Genomic DNA, 20,302 nt, shown 5'->3' with positions numbered 1-20,302 from the left:
ATAACACAAAAACATGCTCAACCTCTTGTTAACATTTTTCTATAAAAAATAGATACAGCCTTGATGAACCTAACCTTTTCTGAAAAACAATTATAACATAAAAATACAATATAAATACAGTACATTTAGTGTTAACATTTTTTTATATACTGTATATATTTCATCGTATTTATGTATGAACTGTAGATTTTTTTCTAGAGTGTAAACAAAGCTATCAGGCTGCCTATATCTGGAACCAGCTTCCAGATAGTTCAGGTATGTTTGCTATCAGGAGCTTCTTTCAAAGCTTAAACCAAGGGGGGGGGGGGGGTCCTGCTGCCCGTGATTTTCACCTGCACCCACACTTACAGGGGGTGCCGGCGCGCAAAACTGGGAACCGGGAACGTTTGCCGGCACATTTGCGGGTGAAAATCACGGACAACACGTTTTCGCTTTTAGATTATTTCCGGCCACCGGGACCACCGTCCGCAACTACCAGTGTGTCTGGCGCCTCTGGTTACAGGGGAGTTGCAGGGGGAAACGATATTAAACCGGTTTTTTTTTTATGCACGCGGGCGCCGAAAATCGCGGACAACACGTTTTTGAAACGAAAAACTTATGATCATCTATAAAAGGGGAGCGCGAAAGAAAAATTTTAAGAGAACCACTGGACTAAATTTACATATTGATATCTTTGCCTTACAGAATCAACCTCAGCTATTGTTTTGATTAACACCTTGAAAAGTGGCCGAGTTGCATATTACCGTAATGGCGATAATAAGGCCTCACAAAGCTATCGCCGCCATTCAAACGCATAATATGCGAGTGGAGTTTGACCAGTACGTCGTTTTGCAGGCTCCTCTATTACAAACTTAGGGGTAAAAGCGTGTGTGTATGTGCGTGTCTGTGTCTGTGTGCGCTCCTGTTCCGGGAAAGGGAAGAGATTTGTCTTATTTAATAAAAGTAGAGAAGCTTGTCCGGCAGTACAGCCCCCTAGTCCTAATCCAAGTCCAACTCTCGCTCCGCTCGTACGGGTCTGAGGTTCGTAGTCATTTTGTTTTTCTTTTCACATTTCCTAACAGTGCGAACATTTTCAGTCGAACAATTTCCCGAGAAATGAAAAGTTAACAGCATAGAAATGTAAAATTTAAACTCCGTATTCATCGACATGGACCGAGGTTGCAGATTATACACGAAGTTTCCAAATAGCCTAAATCTGGACATATTTTTCTTTGTTGTTATGTATTTTCTCAGTCTGATTTTTGTTGAATGTTGCAGATATAAAAGGGTGGAAAATGCTGTGATGACTGGATACCAACCCGCACTCCTTAGAATAATGATCGGAAGTATGTAAACTGCAGATGTGTAGTATTTACACACACACACACACAGTCTCGCTGCAATAAATGACAATGTGATTTTATTTTTGTTTTGTTTCAGAAGTTGTCATAGTCCGTCATCCTTTTTCTGTGTGTGTGCCGGTGAACCATAAGGTGACTCTGAGTGTGCGTGCTGAGGGGACAGGTGTCCTCAGCTACCAGTGGTTCACTGTGGAGGAGAAGGAGGTACAGTTTATATGTCCAAATTACTTGAGGAAAAAGCTCCTTGTCTCTTCATGTCGTACTCTCAGATGTTATTTGTAGTATTTCAGTATTGCCATGGTTGTCTCGCTTCATACTTAATGTCATTATTCTGCGTTTCCAAGGTCCCTGGTGCCACTCGAGCAGAGCTGACCATCAGAGCTCAGAACACTCAGCTCTATGTGTGCAGAGTACACGACCAATTCCGTAACTTTGTGTTCAGCGAGTGGGTAAAAGTGAAGGTGTTGGACGTTGATAAACCAGGTATTCAGAGCCCCACCAAGTCAGATCACTGATGTATTTAATGCATCCTATCTTGTGCTTGTTCTCTTATTGCTTTGAGTTTAACAGTATTCTTCTTCCCACCAAAACTCAAAGGTCTTCCAGGACATTGGCAGGGTCAGCCCCACATTGCTGTCAATCCGAAATCCCAGGCAGTGCGACCGGGAGAGAAGATTACCCTCCACTGTGCCGCCTTTGGCATTCCACTTCCACAGTATCGATGGTACAGAAACGGACTGGAACTGGACAAGACCACCAGCACTCTGCAGGTAAGCAGTGTTTACTTACCACAGCTCTGATGGTGCTTGCACTGACGTATATTTACTGTGTCATCCCAATAGCTTGGAAACACAACCTTCAACCACAGTGTAAACATGACATGTATTTTAAAACTGCAGCTAATATTTTGCCAGAGATTTGACTTGCATCAAGGAATAGCGAGATGGACAAACAGTAACAGGAACATGATCTGTTGTGGTCCTCGTAGATGGACCATGCTACAGCTGACCATGGAGGAACATACCTGTGCGCAGTGTCTAACGTGCTTGAAGAGACATGGACCGAACCTGTTGATGTTATTGGTAAGTCAAGAACGTCTCACTCAGATGTGAAACTCCAGATAGTGTTTCTGTCCTTTCCACATTTTAGCAATATAAGTTCCTTTGATTTGACTTCCTCCGTTTCCGAAGAATGTCTTCTAGTTGTATCATTATTTTCCCAGGCCTGTCAGAGATCACACTGATTTAGTAGTTAAGCATCAGGTTATTGACATCATGCTTAGGCCTGGGGGTACTTTCCCATTTCTACAACCTAAGAAGGAAGTGAACAGACTCCTAATAGTCTTCAGTCTGAGCCATAGATGCACAACAGGAAAGTGATGTAAAGTGAAACTAGTTCTTGCAGTGTGTCTCCTGTGTGCTGCTTTTGTTGTGGTGCGTACATTGCACAATCTAAGACACACTTGACAGACTATAACTTAAAATGAAATCAATGAATAGCTATTAAAATCGATGAATAAATCTAATAATAATAATGATAAATCTCTCTTTTTCTTATCTGCCAGTTCAACGTGAGCAGATTCCCCCTTCTACACCCACAGGTACAGATTTACGGAACAAACTCAATATCAACCTGTGCTATATTTGATCTATCAGTAAACAGGAAGTTGTTTATGAACATCCCCATGTTACTATATTTAGATGTTGATTGATTGATTGATGTTGTTTTTTGTATTTAGCAACCGACAAGGTTGCTCTGCTTATAGGCAATCTGAATTACTTGCACCACCTGGACTTGATGGCTCCCATTATGGACGTACGCGAGCTGGCCAACCTCCTCCAGCAGCTCGGCTTCCGAGTGGTGTCACTCCTGGATCTTACCAGGGAGGAGATGCTGGCGGCCATAGAGAAGTTCATGCAGCTCCTCGACAAAGGAGTATACGGTTAGAGCAATATACATACATTATTTTGTTCAAAGTCAAGTTTTAAAATGTATTCTTGGATATAATTATATATAATAATATAGACTATTACAAGGATGATATAAATTTTGATATAAATCCTTTGTGCTTTCCATTGGCCAAGTCCTCCTCTTCATTGGTCATGAACTCATCACTGAGTCAACCTATTTTGGTTTGCATATACTGCTGAGTGGGCAGATGAAGAAGAATTGTTTGCGTCTTCAATGCTCAGAGCTCGCATTGCTGTATATAGTGTAGCATTGTCTGACCACAAGTATTTTGAGATGGTTGATTTTAGATTGTATCGACAGTTGGGGTTTGCAACCTTACGTGTTTCTCTCAACGTGTCACAACTAATTATACACTGTTAATTTTAGGACATGGAAATATGAAATGAGTAATGAGATGAACCTACTGTAAATACTTCACAAGATTGTATTACCGTATGGGTGGAAATATTGTAGAAAGTACACATCTTAATCACTGAGCTGGAGTAACTTATACTATTGATGACCAATAACAACCTTTACTGTCCTCTAATTTATCTTACTTGTAATGAAACTGGAGACATCAAATGTGTTTACAAACATACTGTACAAGATAGACCTCAGGTATTCTGATGCTCCCCAGTATCCTTTAAATATTATGATACATCTTGGCTTATGGAACAAAAATGTGATGATTACATACTAAGGATAATGCAGTAGTAACTTAATATTTATTTCTCTTGACAGGCCTTTTCTACTATGCAGGCCATGGGTTTGAGCGCGCTGGAAGGAATTACCTGGTGGCTATTGATACTCCTCAGCCGTACCGACCTGAGAACAGTGTGTGTGTGCAGAGGATCATGCTCAAAATGCAGCAGAGAGAAACTGCCTTGAGTGTTATTCTGCTGGATACCTGCAGGAAATGGTAATAACACAACAGTTGATGCTGTAAGTTTAGATCAGAATTTCGCAAGACTTCTCCATTGTTCTGAATTTTAAAACTTTTACTTTCTCAAGGTACAACCAGCATTGCATTCCATCAGTCATCATGCCATTAGGACCCAGAGGAAATACTGTTTATGGTTATGCCACGTATGTACTTTTATAAATCTGTTAATTTATAAGTGATTCATCACAAGGATAGGAAATCTATGCCCTTATCAACTCAATGAAACAGAGGTGAATCATTTGTGTCCATGTGTCTTTTTGTTTTTGTTTATACCAAAACAGCTGTGAAGATGCTGAGGCTTTTGAAGTCCAGGATGGAGGCAAAAGTACAGGAATCTTTACCAAGTACTTGAACAAACACATCCTTCAGCCTGAGAAGGTCACGCACATCTTGGAGCAGGTGTCAGAGGGTAGGTGTATGATAATGACTGCATATTACATCAGTCAAATAACTCTCTTAAGTGATGTATCATAACATCAAGGTGACTTCATGGTGAACCTCATTGTTGCAACAAAGTTGTGACTCATGTGAAAATGACGTGCTTGTAAAATTCCTTTTCTCTGAGTTCAAAAACAACAACTTTTGGGCTTCATGTTTTTACCCATAAGGTCAGGTGAGAATTCTTGCATGTCCAAGGCAAACAGTTCTGACGGGAACAAGTCAATGACACCCTTTCTCAATCATTGACTAATCATTTTGGTGCTCTGTACTCTGGACTTCTAAGTAGCTGTGACTGACCAAGGCTGGAAGTTATCATGTTGTCCCCTCTTGAGAGTGTGTTTGGCTGTTTGACGGATCCCTGGTAACGTACTTTCTCGAGGTAGCATTAGCGTGTGACCTCATTCTCTGGAAATTAACACTGTTGGCGAGAGAGAACAGTCAGAAACCCGAGAGCCAGACAGCTGCTCTGCCGTTTGTGGACCCCCTGCCTCTGCTCCCATGGGTTCACTCACCAATCAGTGCTACCAGGAGTATCTTGATGTGTGTTTAATACTGAAAATAATCTACTGGAAAACAATAATTTACAGCGTTATTGCTTTTTTATCTCTTTGTTTTGGTATGATGCCAGCGGCTCATTATGACCGGTGGCTTCCCATGCCTTCTTTGTTGACTTCTGTGCTCTGTAGAAAAGGACACAGGGATGAACTACTCTGTCCTCATCCATTATGGGGAAAATAGTGAAGACAGCTTGTCTAAAATACCCCCGGGGCAAAATCCTCGTGTAGCATAACTCTGTGTTTGCGGCCTTGAATGTCTTTTGTCTGTCCTTTGTAAACTTTTGTGTGTATTGAACCCTGTGAAGTGGATCCAAAATTCAGTCTGCTGATCTTATAAGCACACAGCTCTCTAGATTATTGTGAATATGATCACCTATCACATTCCACATTTGACTCAGTTCCCCATCACTACACATGCAAAGCTGTTCCTCATTCCCTGCTATTGCAAAACGCAAACAGTCCCATGACTAAATGAGTGTGAATACACAAACAGATGTGGTCAGTTAAGGTGTCATCAGTAAAAAAACAAAAAGAGCTTTGTCAGTAGAGTGACTGATGAACTTCTGTAACACCTAGAAATCCATCAGTATACAAACTTGCTGTAGGTTTATATCGATATTGACCGTATTTAAATACATTTTCCTCCTCTCTCCACCAGATCTCAGCAAAGACCCTCTAGTTACCGACAAGCAAGCTGTAGAGATCAAACACACTCTGAAGGAACCTCGGTCCCTCACAGATCCTGTTCGGGCCTCTGGACACACCAGGGAACTACACCTGCGAGACGTCTGCTGGAGACAAGCAAATGGTGACTTGAGCAAAATCTCTCTGACCAATCTGATGTTTTTTTCCTGCATTTTTAGTTAAACGCTGGACATAAGTAATGGGGTCAATATAATATGTAATGATGACGTGATAGCGAAAGAGGGAGAGACTGTATTGTTTCACTCTTCATCACACCTCCTACACGGTGGCATGTGATGGATGGAGTGCAGAAGCTGTGGTTTAACACCATCTTCCTTCCTTCATTCATTCGTTGTGGTTTGTTAAAATAGAGCAAATGGTTGTGTTTTAAATGTTGTTTCTGTTTGGCAGAAGGAAGTCCTAGTTAGTCACTCCACGTCTCTTAAATGTACATTTAGCCCTTTTACTTAAATTGAATATAGCTGCCATGTGCTCATGTTTTAATATGTTTTCTAATATCCCCTTCAGAGATACCACGGAAGAGGACACTGAGGTTTCTTTGTGGAGTTGAGGTGGAAATCTGCTTCGCTGCTCTGTTCTCCAATGTCATGGCGGCTTTTGCGACAATAAAGACCACAGGACCCCAAACCCAGGACTGCACTGTGACTCTCAGCAGCATACCTGTAAATATTTTAAACTTTTCGTTGCAGTTATCGCAAATACACAAACATTTTCTCTAGGATTTCACCATGGAATATGAGGTTAAAGTATAGGATTAAAACCTATGGCAGAAAGATATATAAAATGTGCAATTCTGTCACTGACCACTAAATTCTGATTTGATTTATCAATTGCAACACTCAGCATTTGGTTTTAGAAATAGGTTTTATCTAGATCGTGTTGCTCACCATAAAAGCCGGTCACTTTCCGTGAGTCAGCAGGAATTTCTGAGTAATGAACACTCACCCCCACATTCTGCGTGTCTGAGGATGTTTTGCCCATATTTGGACTACTGCCTGCTGACACTAACGGTCTGCAAAAAGGCAGGAAGTCTCCGTCAGTGTTTTAAGATTAGTGTAACGCTGCGGTGCTCTCAACCACCGACTCTATGACCACACTGACATCTAGTGTTCGAGCATTAAAAACCATCATGTTGTACTCAAGCAGGAAGTTTCACTGACAATTCTTTTGCTTGCATCTAGTCAATGGAAGACATATTTTCTGGGTCTGGAAGGTGCGAAGAGATGGATTCTCTGATACCTCCGACATTTGATAGCCCAGATGGAACTCTGCGACTCTGTGCTCTTCAAAAAATAAAGGTATGATCCCCATTCTTAGATTGGTTCCAGTGCTGTCTATAGATGATTATCTGAAACTTTCTTTTGTTTTGTGTTTTTTTTAAAGGAACCGGTGGTTATCAACGTAGATCTACACTATACACATTCAGACAGTAAGCTGCGCCTTACAGAAAGCCAAAGGGTGGAAATAGGAAAGCCTCTGGTGGCATCCTGTGACCTCTACCGGAACATTCATGCTAACACACAGGAAGGTGCCTCTGCTCAAAGTGTGGACAATATTCCTGTGCTGCCTGCGACTGTGGCTGGTCCATGTCGCCCCTTCACCAGGAATGCAGAGTGTGTTCCTCAGGTCGCAGACGTCAGGAGCAACGAACCTGAGGAAAATGATGAAAATGAACTACACAACTTCACTCTTAGACGTTAGGCCTTCCTGGTTACGATTATGTATATATCAAGTTGATTGGTTGTGATTTACTTGTGTGATTTCAGAATTGCTGAATTGATGGTAATTTATGTTACTGTTGTGAGTGAGAGAATGATTGAGGTAGTATGAGTGTGCTTTGTGTGTATTTTACATGTTTCACCAGCTGCTCTGGTTTTTAGCTCAACACTTAAGAGACATGAACACTTTTCTTTACAACTGATGTTTGCGTAGCACTTGCTCATTCCAAATAAAGGGGACCTATGATAATTTTCAAAGATGTATTTTGTTATTTTACTAAACCTAAAGGATTTCTTCATCAAAATGTAGAGACTATGCCCACTTATGAAACACCCGCACAGCTGTGGTCAATTATTCTGAGAAATATAGAGTTTTCACAGGTTATAGAGGTCATGTAGGTTACATCTGAATATAAGAAAACATCTGTATGGTTTTGCAGTTAGCCCCAACTGCCGATAGAGAGCGCATTTGAGTAGTTCTATGGTCATAACGCAGCATTAAGATGAGTCTACTCGACTTTATCAAAGAACGAGGATCCCAAATGGAAACGTGCTTGACGGCTGAAAAGTGGTCCGCTTCCTCGGTTGGCGTTTTTTATTAACAAACATGAAAGTCGGTAATGTTGTTAAAAGTTGTTCACATTTTGTGGTACGCAGCGGTGAAAATGTGTCAATTCTCTGGCAGAGGTTTGTGGTTATTTCCAAATGAAGATTCGCTAGCTTGCTACTCCCTTGCATTAATTATTGACGATTATTTAGCTAAGACTTCTTGAGTTAACTGTTTAACCAACATGATATAATTTCATTTCATTCGACCCTAGCCAGCCTTGCGCTTGGCACTATAACGGTTTTATAACACCAAAAATGGCGGACATGACGCCAGCCCCGGCTTAGCTCGCCGTGATCGTATAGTGGTTAGTACTCTGCGTTGTGGCCGCAGCAACCCCGGTTCGAATCCGGGTCACGGCATGGCGACAAATGGCTTCAATTTTCCATTTTCTATGTTTTATTGTCAAATCCCGTTCAGTAACACCTAATGCGGAATTTACACTATTTCGTAGTTTCCTCGTCCAACTTTTCCCATCTTAACCAAGACTCAACAGCCACGAACATATACCCATCTGAAAACACTATCTCCCCCCTGACAATGGGCCTAATCAAAACAGAATTGCGTTTTTGGGTGTGTCATTCCACTGCCCTAAAATCATTTATACTGAATTTACACACCACTGTTAAAAGTAATGTAGATACCCGCTGCTTTAAGGCGCGCTTACGAAGGCTGGCCTGCAGGTGGCAGTCAAACACTTTCCAGCCCTCATTCACCAATATTGCATCGGGGCAGTTGTGATAAATAATTTGAAAGAGATAATTAGCATAGTAATTACTTGAAGAAAACAGCAACATTATAACATTATGACACGGGGGGAGCAGCAGCATTAGGCCAGGCTGGTACGGGCTGCCTCCCTTTGCAGAGGGTGCTCATGAAAACAAATTGGAATGTCTCCCAACAACATTTCTTTTTCCACGCTATTAATATTTGGTTCTTAAATTCAGGTATCAGATAAGGGGGTATTTCTGTCATATTTAAACTTTATTTTATTTTTTTTTATTTTTTTTTACAATTTATGGATTTTATGTTCGTTTCTTCCTCACAGATTGCATTCAAAATGGGTAAGCATTGTAGTAATCTCTGAGTACTTTAACAAGCAGTAGCTATAAATGAAATATCCACATATTTAGTTGTAAACCGGAGAAGAATGTCTGGCAAAGTGAGGTTAGTTTGACAGATTGGGCATCGCCTGTAGGGAAACTAGAAGAAAAACGACACACATTCTCATTGGTTGATTTTGACATCACTTTTCGTTGGGACCCGCCCGCTTGCTCTGCTGGGGTTGGTGAATGGTGAGGGATTATCCGCGTCTTGACCACAGACGCACAGCACGGCACAGCAGCACAGCACAGGACCGACCTGCCTTTGGATCTGGATGCGGGCATCCCTGGATTCTGCTCTTGGCATGGGCCCGCAGCTCGGAAACTTAACGGGACAACAATGCTGCACGCCTCGGTGTCTCAATCCGTGGCTGCTGCTCGTCTAGGGGACCGCGGAATGTGGTCAATGTGACATTCCACTCGCAAGCTGGCATTGAGTTTATTGTTCTGGTCGTAGGCGCGGAGCAGCGATCCTCCTGAGAAGATGTTGAGCCGATTCATGAGTGGCAGCATCAGGAATCTTGAGAGGGAATACAGCTGCACCGTGAGACTGCTGGACGATACGGAATATACATGCACCATTCAGGTTAGTCACCTGTGTCTCTGCCTGTTTATGTCTGCACAGCACAAGAACGTCGCTGCAATTGTGTCTGAGCTGGCAAGAAAAGGCAGTGGGACAGCAAGTGGCCGCATGTCCCACTGCTGGTGGCTGCCAGGAGCGTTTGTAACCCCCCTGAATAAGGATGTGTAGAGTTATTTTTGTCCTCCTTTCATAAACCGAGGATTGCTAGGACATCTAAGTGAATTTAGTAGCAGTTTTTTCCAGGCACCAGGGATCACAATTCCCTTAAGCTTATGGCTGATGGGACACTGAAAGCACACGTTTGGGACACTAAAGGAATTTTAACCGGGTTATCTTTCAATTGGCCTCTTAGGTTTAGACTGTTGCTTGCAGGGTTGTTGCTTGTTTGTGCCTAAATCATGCATTGTGCCCTCTCATGCAGTTTCCTATTAACCCCTGGCATCAATAATGCACACAGGCTATCCTATTGCCATGTGGAAGAATTGAACTGAACGTGCCAACTAAGTCACATGATGTGGTCCTATAGTGGAAACATGCCAAACCGTCACAGTGGAGAATTAAAATGTCAGTTGAGACAAATTGCTTATGAAGGTACAAACAGATTGAGGCCCAGATATTAAAATGCCTGTCCTTTCTTTTGGTATCTTTGCGGCACACCTCGCTTTGATGATGTTGCAGTTTTGTGTTCATGCTGATGTCATCAAAAGCAGGTGAGGGGCCTTGTCACATCAATTGCCACATGTTTTTTTTTTTTATGTTTGTGAACGCTGACACGTGTAAGAAGGCTTGTAAAGGAATCCTGAAAGGAACCTCTGACTAGTCATCGACAGACACATTAAAGCCTCTATGTGAAACGATGTAACATTGATGAGACATGTATGCTCGTTGTCACTTTAATATCTGTTGTTCTCAGCAAAGCTAAATTGCCATCGCACCTTTGTTCCCACAAGGCATCTTGAAATAGATACTGCAATTACTGTAGGATCGTGACTGTGTGCCCAGGATGTAAACAGACCTGCATTTCTGCTTGGAGGGCTGAGCCAGAGCTGGAGCTGGTCCAGGTGGACTGTGAAGCCAGCAGGTGTGCTGTTTGCAGCAGAGTCTTGTGGTCTGGTTTGCTGACGTCAGCAGGCTGGAAGGAGGGGAGTGGAGTGAGAGAGGAGTTTGCTCCAGCTCTACTGTGACTGTGTGGTATCGTTCTGTCTATCCTGGCTCTGGGAGGAAACAGTCCACCTGACTGGCCCACACCACTGAAGTGTGTTCCTTATTTATTTCCAGCTTTATCCGTCCTTCCAGGCTATTGACCTGCCTAAAACCACAATCACCCAGGATTCCAGGACACTTAGAGCAGGGAATGAGAAGCAAGAGGCATAACTAGGTCAGATATCGCTCTCACTGTCTTTGTCTCTGTGTTTCTCTCTTTTCCCCTTCATCCTTTCACCCTCTTATCCTGTTTTCATTGTGTCGAAACTCAAGTCCCGCTAGACCTGTTTTCATCACACTGATCTCCCAAAATTAGATAATGTCCCCAAATTCAAATTCGCCCCAAGCGTTGGGTAGATTCTCTTCCTCTTCCTACTCTACTCTACTCTTCCTGACATTGAACCAGGTGGCAACATCTTCATTGTCCTCAACAGGGACTTCACTCTGACATCCATATGCACCGTCCAGCAGAAATGGAACAAGGACAAAAACCACAAATGGCAGAAATATCCTTGTTTTAAATGTTTTCAAAGCAGTGGCAGCTGTAATGCATGACCTTACGCTTTGCTTTACTCAATCATAGATCTTTCTCTTATACTTGCAAGGGTGAAAATACCACAAGCTCATCATTATCCAGATTTATCTCGTTGATAGATGTGCCTGAAATTGTCTTTTGCCCTCTGGCCCGTTGAATGGAGTCAAACTGATTTGGAGGCACATCACATTTCTGTCACATCGGAGAGATAAATCCCATATCAGTCATGCAGTGGATCTGTCCATGTAATTTCATACTAATGGAAAAGCTTTAACATGAGGTCGCTCCTGAAGCAGACTGGAACAGTATCGTATTTGGATTCTGTCAGATGCACGGCAAAGTTTACACGCCAGATTTTCTGAAGTATCTCAGTTGTTAAGGCGGTTGTTAAAGAAAGTGTCTCCTCTCATGGGGAAACTGTTTTGGCTGGGACTTACTGCTGCCATTCATCTGGTCCCACTGTGTCGCATTGCTTCAAATTTATAGATTTTCCTCATTGTTTTTTTCCTCAATTTACTTATGATACTCAACTATACTGAAGTAAGAGCCAGGTTGTTCTTCAATTCCCTTCCACTGCTGCAAAGCTTTTACACACCGGGGAAACCAAAGTTGTGTTTTTTCTTCTGCACTTCCAATTAATTGGATGTCTTCGCACATCGTCTTCATCAATTCAATCAGAAAAAGGAAAATTAAAAAGCATGGTGTGAAGTTAGAGCCATGAGAAAACAAGAGTCGGTGCAGGACCTTCTGCTGCTGCTGCTGAGGTCCACTGACTTCTTAATGAATAGGCATTCAGTGTGTGTGTGTGTGTTGAGGGCAGCTTACTTCGAAGGTCTGTAGCTGTTGCTACGGTGACTCCACAGTTACTCTAACAAAATGTGTGATCGTTCTGTTCAGGATTTCCCTTTCCCAAAGCCCTGACAAAGAGGTGGACGTTAGAGCACACAGGAAGATAATTTACTCCCAGGCTGCCATTGGCGGCGGCTGGTGATGAGGTGACCGATGCCACGCCCACTCCAGGAGACTGTCAGACTGTCCCACTGTTCATCTGACACACGTTTAAACCTATCATGATGTTGATTCTATCCTTTTATTTGTCAGTAGTGACTTGTTTGTGCTTTGTTCTCTATATTGATAAGGGGAAATAATAGTATTGCTTCATTATAGCATTGTTGTTGGTGTTATGTGGCTATAGTGTTAAGTATGATTGCACAGAGGCCAATAATGACTGTGTGTGTGTGTGTGTGTGTGTGTGTGTGTGTGTGTGTGTGTGTGTGTGTGTGTGTGTGTGTGTGTGTGTGTGTGTGTGTGTGTGTGTGTGTGTGTGTGTGTGTGTGTGTGTGTGTGTGTGTGTGTGTGTGTGTGTGTGTGTGTGTGTGTTCAGAGCTCACGCCGGCTCACATGTTGCTTTATATGAATGATTAAAACGTGTGTTAGGTCTGCATTGTTCATGAGAAGTGATTTCAGGTTTATCGTGTTTGCACCTGCCCAGCGATTGGCTTAAGTCACGGCGTGTGGCTGCGTGGTTGCGATTAAGGATTACGTCACCGCTGTATGTAGAGCAGCAGAGTAATGACTGGACAGCCCCGGCATGCGTCCCACTCTTGTCTCTTTCATGGGGATTTGATCTGTGGGAGCAGCCACTTACCACTTAAACTCTCTCACTCGCCATCGTCTCGCTGATGCTGACAGTGCCGCTGTAGTGTTTCAAGGTTGCTGCATTTGGATTGGGCCCTTAACCTTCCCCCTTTGTGTTCCATTGATGACTTTCATCAGCTCTGGTGTTCCAGCTGGGTATTACTGGGAAATTAAACTCTGCCTGACCTGCATTGTCACACAGGGGGATTTGACATATTTTCACATTTTCTCTCTGTTTCGAAAATGTCATCAGCACCGCAGCGTCAGAAGGGCGAGAGCAGGAATGTGATTGCAATGCTTTGCTTTGTTTGGGGCGGTCAAAAGGAGAGATCTGTTTGTTTCCATATACCCCAGTGAATCTTTGTTAATCTGTGTGTGTGTGTGTGTGTGTGTGTGTGTGTGTGTGTGTGTGTGTGTGTGTGTGTGTGTGTGTGTGTGTGTGTGTGTGTGTGTGTGTGAGTGTGTGAGTGTGTGAGTGTGTGTGTGTGTGGAGAGAACAGGCTGGCAATCTGTCAGTGCGTCGGTCGCAGTCTGCTGTGCCGTCCATTGTGCTGCCCGGCTGTATTGTGTGACAAAGGGAAACAGAGGGGCCTGAGGTGATGCTCAGCATGGAACCATGAATATTAAACCCCCCTGAGTGGAGCAGCATAACCCTGTGCTGATTGGTCAAAGGAGCGAGGCAGACGTTCCGGTTCCGCCGTACGGCTCCACTCAGGTCCAGGTGGTTAGCTTGACAAGCAGAACAAAAAGTTGAATTAAGTTTGTAAAATTGCAGGAAATGAAGGTTGCTTGTAACTTCATTTAGATTATTGATAGATGTACATATGCAGCATATACGATGTACACATGATGCTGCATGTAGAAGATGGGGAACAAAATACTGCGAGGGCGGTTATGTTCCGTCGTGTGTCGGTGGTTGGTTGGTTTGTCATTTCTTCTCCTCTCTTTTAGTCGGCATGGTGGTGGCACTGTTGCCTCATAGCAAGATGGTTGTGAGAACTAGTCCAATTTTGTCTGAGCTTGTTCAGCTGGAAGACATCTGCGCTCTTATCCTCCTAGTGATCATGTATTTCTATATTAAGCATCTTCTACCAGGGGTCTACAATTTTAATAGACAAATGTCACCTCACAGCTTTCCATGAATATCGTCTCATGCCTTCTTCCTCATTATCCTGGTTCTGTTTGTGTTTGGGCTTTGGGCCTCTCTGGTCTTTTTAGTGAATCCAGCCTTTGTCTCGTTCTCTGCTGCAAGGCCCACGTCGATAAGATGGCACCGCTCGCCGTAAACAAGCGGCAGAATGGCAGTTTTTGTTGATTTTTAGGTATAAATATAGAAGCTTTTGTTGACGGGAATGTGGGATTCTTATTGTTATATCAGATTTGTGGTTGTAGTCTGAGACGTCTTTTCACACGCATAGCTTTTAACAGACAATGCTGATATATGTGAATAATCCTCAGCCGTGCTCCTCAAAACAAACAGGGCTTTATGAATGAGATTAATACTAATGTGTGTGTGTCACTGGCACTCAGGTCAGGTGCAGAGCTAAAATCAGATGCGCTTCGACAGCCGTGACGCAGGCCAGACGGGGAGAGAGAGAGAGAGAGAGAGAGAGAGAGAGAGAGACTAATAACAGCTAAAGTGCCGTCTCATTTAAGTTTGATGCGACTCAAGGGAACGTCTTTCCTCCAAATGAGAGGGTTGTATCTATGATACACGCAGCACGCGTCCCCGTCTCCCCTTTGTCCTCTTATCTCGTCCTCCTCTTGCCTCAGTCCTCATCTGCTCCACAGGTACCGCCGGGGCTCAGCGCTCTGCTTCACTGCAGGGTTTTTGAGCTAATGACTGCCATCCAACCCTCCACTCTGATACTTCTCTCTCATTCTCCATCCCTGTCTCACTTTCTGGTATAGATCTTGTTTATATAGATCCTGTTTCTTGCTCTCCCACACTGTTATCAGGCAGACATTAGTGTAGATTGCTGCAGAGGGGCTGAGTGACAAAAAGTGGTTGTCCTGCTCTCCTTCCACTGCGTCGTAAACCTTTGTTCCACTGCTCTTTTGTTCCTAGTCGCCGCTAAAAGAAAGAAAAAGAAATCTGCATCTCCAGGTCATACCAGTCAATTTGATTTCCAACCCAACAACAGTTTGATTGATGCTGGTGGGAGAGAATTGTAAACACACAAAAAAATTGAATAATACAGTGCACAACCTTTCCATTTTAGCTCAAAAAGACGACGCAAGCTTCCTCTCTAAAGAATGAGAAGATAAGGAGAATGAGATTTGTGGAAATTGGAAAGATGAAACGTGGGAATTGCTTACGTGCTGCGATGGAACTGCACACTGACTGAATCCTCGCTGATGCGGACGGTGAACAGTGTTTTGTTGGAACACATTGCACCCTTTTGTGACAAATTATAGTGCACGTTTAGACATTGTTGCTGGCCGAAAAAGAATGATTAATATATAATTGCCACTGGTAATGAAATGAAAGGCAAATTGCAGCACTTTAATTAACCTTTGTGGTTTATTATGGGGGTACATTAAATGTTATCTTTTATTGTTAATGGAGGCTGGGCAGAATGTGTTGTTTACCAGGAGGAAATTGGTTGATCCTGAGCGTCACATGTAAAAAGTGGTCACTAAGAAAAGCTACTGTATTTGCACTCTAACAAATGGGTGTCTGGCCCCAAGAGAAATATGAGATGCTCTCATCATTGTACAGAGGGGCTGGGAGCCTGTGAAGAGGGTTACTCGAGCGGCAGCGGGAGTACAAGGTCTTTTCATTCTCAACGGATTTCGCTCCTGTCTCTCCTTCGCCATCTTTTATCTCGGCGTTCAAAAGGGTGACAAAGCAGGCATTCTCTCAGGTGTGCTGTGGCGTACACAGTTGAACAAACCTGCTTATGAGAACTGAGAAAGGCAGAGTTTGAAGCCGCGTGAGCCGGAATAACGCATCAAGCAGAGGCGGACTTGTTGTTTTTAGACTTGTTTAGTATTTAGACTTGGAAAGAAAACCTCCCTGTGATGTTTAATTCATCAAAGTCTTAATTTGCCACCCACATCTGATAATTTTCCTCCTGAGACGGAGTTGGGTTTTTCACAGACGCTGCTCTGCTGTACGGAATTCATTTTGTGTGCTTTTTTGTGCTGCACATGTGAGCGTTGGTCCCCGGATACATATTTGCATACCCTATCAGTCCTCCATCATTTTTTTTTTATTCCATCTTACTTTGTAATAAAGGCTGGGGTGGCTTCTGTTGTCAAATGTGTGGCTGGGCCCCGAAGATTACACTTAACAGCTATTCATGCATGCAATCAGTCTTCTTTTCCTTTTGTGTGTGTGTCAGCACAGCAGTGAGAGGAGATGAGTGTCTCTTCGGAGGAGATAGATGAACACACACAGTAGAGACAAAGAGGATGGCTTGTGGAAATGCATAAGCCACAGCCTCAAAACCAGCTGTCAGCTTGTGTGTGTGTGTGTGTTCCTTCCGAATGGTCAAAACCCACATCCTTTTGCCACGGAGAGGGTGATGTAGCTATATGTTTAGTGAAATTTGTGAATAATCAAATCTGAGAATGAAGGTTCTGCCTTCGGGAAAAAAAGTAAATTTCCAAATCCAACCGCTGAAAGTGCACTGATCCTCTTTGCACATTAAGATCACTATCAAATAAAGTCTTGAGTCTGAAATACAAGTCCTGTATTCAGACAGTTGGTGCATGAATCTCTGATGTTGTTGCCGAATTCCACCTCCAGTTGTATTTCAGTATAGATTTCTACATTGGACTCGTCCTTGTGTTCAAAATAGTTGCGTAAGCAGAGAAAAAACTTGCAGAATATGAATTTCAATATCCCAGCATCCCTAAGGGTTTCAAACTGCAGAGGTGTTTCAAGATCATATTTTTAGGTGGCTTTGCAAAACTTGAAAACGTTGTGTAAATGTTAAATGTGTTATTATTTATTTGAATTTGCGTTCTGCTATTTGTTCCTGTAACAAAGTCGTTTAAAGGTTCAAATTCATCCCAGCTCAGCCTGAACAGAAAGAGAAGGTACAGATGTCACGGTCACTCAGTCCTCCTCCATTACAGCGATCTGGGTTAGTCCTGTTGAATGCATTAGTACTTGATTCAACACTTCTGTGGGGTGTATTGTTTAGTCTTCAATGCTCTCCAAGCCACTTTAGAAACAGAGGGAGTAGCTTTATACTGTAGCAACATTACTCCAACAATTGTGGTTCTAGATTCCCTCCTGAGAATGAGCAACTAAGATTATTATTATTATTGTTATTCTGCCTACTAGAACACATTCTTCACATGTTCAAGTGTTTTCCCACCACAACATCTGCCAGAAAGCAATTAAAAACATACTTTCTCATTATCCCCGGTTCATCAGATTGTGAATGCCTGGCTATGTAACACAACAAGCTAATCTAGTTACTTATAGCTCTCTTCTCCTCTCTTCTCCTCTCCTCTCCTCTCCTCTCCTCTCCTCTCCTCTCCTCTCCTCTCCTCTGTGACTCACTGATTGTGGCTGGGTGAGTACACAGGCATCTTTTCATTTGCTTCAGATAATAGCATTTTATGCAGTGTAATTTTAATAATTGTATGAAGAGACTAGCCCATGACAGTCACATTAGGAACCTATTAAGCACCGAGCAGCTGCATTTTGTCGCCTGTGTTGTCTAGATTTTCTATCTTATTGTGGGTCCCTCAGCTCTTGTGTGTGTGTGTGTGTGTGTGTGTGTTTGACTAAGCCACATTCATGGCACAGTCATGGCACATTAAAGCCACAATGTATACCCTGTGTTTATGAAAAATGACCTAATAATGAGGTTTTCACTATAAGGAAAGAAAACACATCAGACATTATGTTTAAAAATGCTCTCTTCTCTGTTGACCTGCAGGTTATGGTTATGTTAGCAGTGAAAATGAACAGCAGCAGCAGCAACAATGTGTTTCTGTGCCTTTTGTTTTGGCTGAGCACACAGACAGAGGTGTACCATATGGCAACAGAATAGCAGTCTGGAGGGGATTGTTACAACGGCACTGCTTCAGTCTCAATAAATGGCGTTCGCCGAGCTCTCCGTTGTCCCCCCGGTGTGGGAGACAGGTGCTGCGAGGGGAATAAAGGGGCTGTTTGCAGAGCTACCCAGCATGTCAGTCACCTAACTCATTTGGAAGGGAAGAGTGATTGTTTGCCTCAGGCCTCTTTGTGTGCGCATACCAGAAAAGCTGATTCAATATGCTTATACTGTATGATACAATAGGAGGAGAGTCCAAAAACCAATTTACAACCATTTCCATTTTTTTTCTACCCCTCAGCAATTGCAAATCAGCCAAATATTCAGCTATAATGTGTTTTGGGCCAGAAAATTGTGTCGATGTCGTGCAGTGATTTTTCCTTATGCGGCAAAGGTGGTGAGATCATTATGAGGCCAAGCTGAGAATCTAAATCGCAAATGGGGGCTTGTTCCCCCCCACACCATTACGCCTCTCGTGTCACAAAAGCCAACCTAATTCAAATGCAGCCGGCATGGATTAGTCCAATCAATAAGGACGATCAGTAAGCATCCTGTAGGCCGTGGGATGCCGATGGAGATGCTGTGGTCCGGGCCCGCGTGGTGAGCGGAGCTATTTTTAGCGTTAGTCATTCCTCACAGCGGAGGTATAGAGGAGAAACTCTACAGCGGAGTTGGCCTTGGCTCCTCTACCCACACGGTGCCTCCAGCACAATGCAAAGCTGAGGAATGGTGAACCCATTCTGTGACTGTTATTATCTGATCTACAAATACTTTCCTCTGGGAAGATTGGATACAGGATAGCTGGGTTTGATTAAACCTCTGATACACGCTGCAGCTTTACAGCCTTTTTTACGCTTTGAGTCTGAAAAGTTGACCGCGCTGCTTCCCTGCCTTCATAGCCTTTCTCTTCTATATGTAAATTAGCTTACCTCTGAAGAATCTGTTTTTTAAGACTGTTAAGTTTTTGAATATAATAGAGATCTTTAGCTTTTTCTTGTTCGATCAGCTCTGACTCATGGTCTTTATTATTCCTTTGCTTCTATAGCAGTGTGGACATCCTCCTGTTTGTGCGTCTGTGTTTCGTTGTCCTGTGTTGCCAGCTCACACTGCTGACCAATCAGAGCAGAGCAGGCTTCCTTTTTAAAGGGGGAGTACCTTAAATTGTCTACCTGTTTCACTCAGTTTGCACACCGATGCTACCGCAAGCAAGTTGAATCTGTTGAATCGGTTGAATCTTAACAGTTTGGTGAATTTCCCGGCTCCCCACTGCTTGTTTCGTACAAATCTTCTAATCGCGGAAATCAGCAAGTTTCCCACCTGAATGAACATTGCTGCAAAGTCTTTCTTCTTCGTGTCATTTGTCTTTACACCTTGTGGGTTTCCCCCGGAACCATTTCTTGTAACAGTAGGCATTAAATGGCCTCTGGTAATGAATGGGGTGAGCTAACAGAAGAGTGGAGAGCAGAGCTTTATGGAAAACCCCCAGGAGTGTCCTTTAGAACATCCCATTACCCCCCTCCTCATTTGGGAGCAGCCTGAGTGTTGCTGCTGGCTTGTTACTGCCGTAGGAGGAAGTGTGATGCCGCTCACATCTTATCAGTGTTTGCAGTCTGTCAGAGCAACACAGACTGGCGGTAAATGTAATGACTTCATGAGACATGTTTTTACTACATAAACCCTGTGGTGGAACCTTTTCACATTTGTCGGGGGCCGTCCTTAGTAGGATGAAGCAGGTACGACACTCAACACACACTCACTTCAGCTGCAGAGGAAGTGATGAAAGTGTAAGATCACGCGGTGCTGCGTCTGTTCTTTTTCATTATCATGGCCTCAGCTCGACTGTTTCTTCAAATTGCAAGAGGTTAAATAATAGATGAGTGAATGTATGAATAATGCATGTTCTACTGTATACTGCAGATATCATAGAATCATATAATAGAATCATTTACAGTTAGTTT

The 20,302-nt window shown here is 43.1% G+C and overlaps 1 protein-coding gene and 1 non-coding gene across 3 annotated transcripts; both read left to right on the top strand.

Moving 5' to 3' along the window:
• The first annotated feature begins 875 nt into the window (after window positions 1-875).
• On the top strand, window positions 876-7,907 carry malt3 (MALT paracaspase 3). Of its 2 annotated transcripts, none has more exons than XM_076142415.1 (15): window positions 876-1,020; window positions 1,258-1,325; window positions 1,423-1,544; window positions 1,685-1,823; window positions 1,938-2,110; window positions 2,329-2,422; window positions 2,905-2,940; window positions 3,079-3,282; window positions 4,035-4,212; window positions 4,305-4,379; window positions 4,518-4,645; window positions 5,893-6,042; window positions 6,447-6,601; window positions 7,121-7,237; window positions 7,323-7,907. In XM_076142415.1, the coding sequence occupies exons 2-15, from the start codon at window positions 1,283-1,285 to the stop codon at window positions 7,638-7,640; spliced, it is 1,932 nt and encodes a 643-aa protein (XP_075998530.1). In that variant the 5' UTR covers window positions 876-1,020; window positions 1,258-1,282; the 3' UTR covers window positions 7,641-7,907. The 2 variants fall into 2 exon arrangements, with proteins under 2 accessions (XP_075998530.1, XP_075998529.1); XM_076142414.1 differs by having other exon boundaries at window positions 1,420-1,544.
• A 647-nt stretch (window positions 7,908-8,554) lies between these two features.
• Window positions 8,555-8,626, top strand: trnah-gug (transfer RNA histidin (anticodon GUG)). Its single transcript has one exon. It is a non-coding gene; the product is annotated as a tRNA-His (tRNA).
• Window positions 8,627-20,302: the final 11,676 nt, after the last annotated feature.

The sequence above is a fragment of the Genypterus blacodes genome, unplaced genomic scaffold, assembly GCF_046128005.1.
Source record: "Genypterus blacodes isolate CSIRO-AG114 ecotype Tasmania unplaced genomic scaffold, CSIRO-AGI_Gbla_v1 ptg000021l_1, whole genome shotgun sequence".
NCBI lineage: Eukaryota > Metazoa > Chordata > Actinopteri > Ophidiiformes > Ophidiidae > Genypterus > Genypterus blacodes.
The sequence above is the reverse complement of the archived record's forward strand: the minus strand, read 5'-3'. Positions and strand labels throughout refer to the sequence as shown.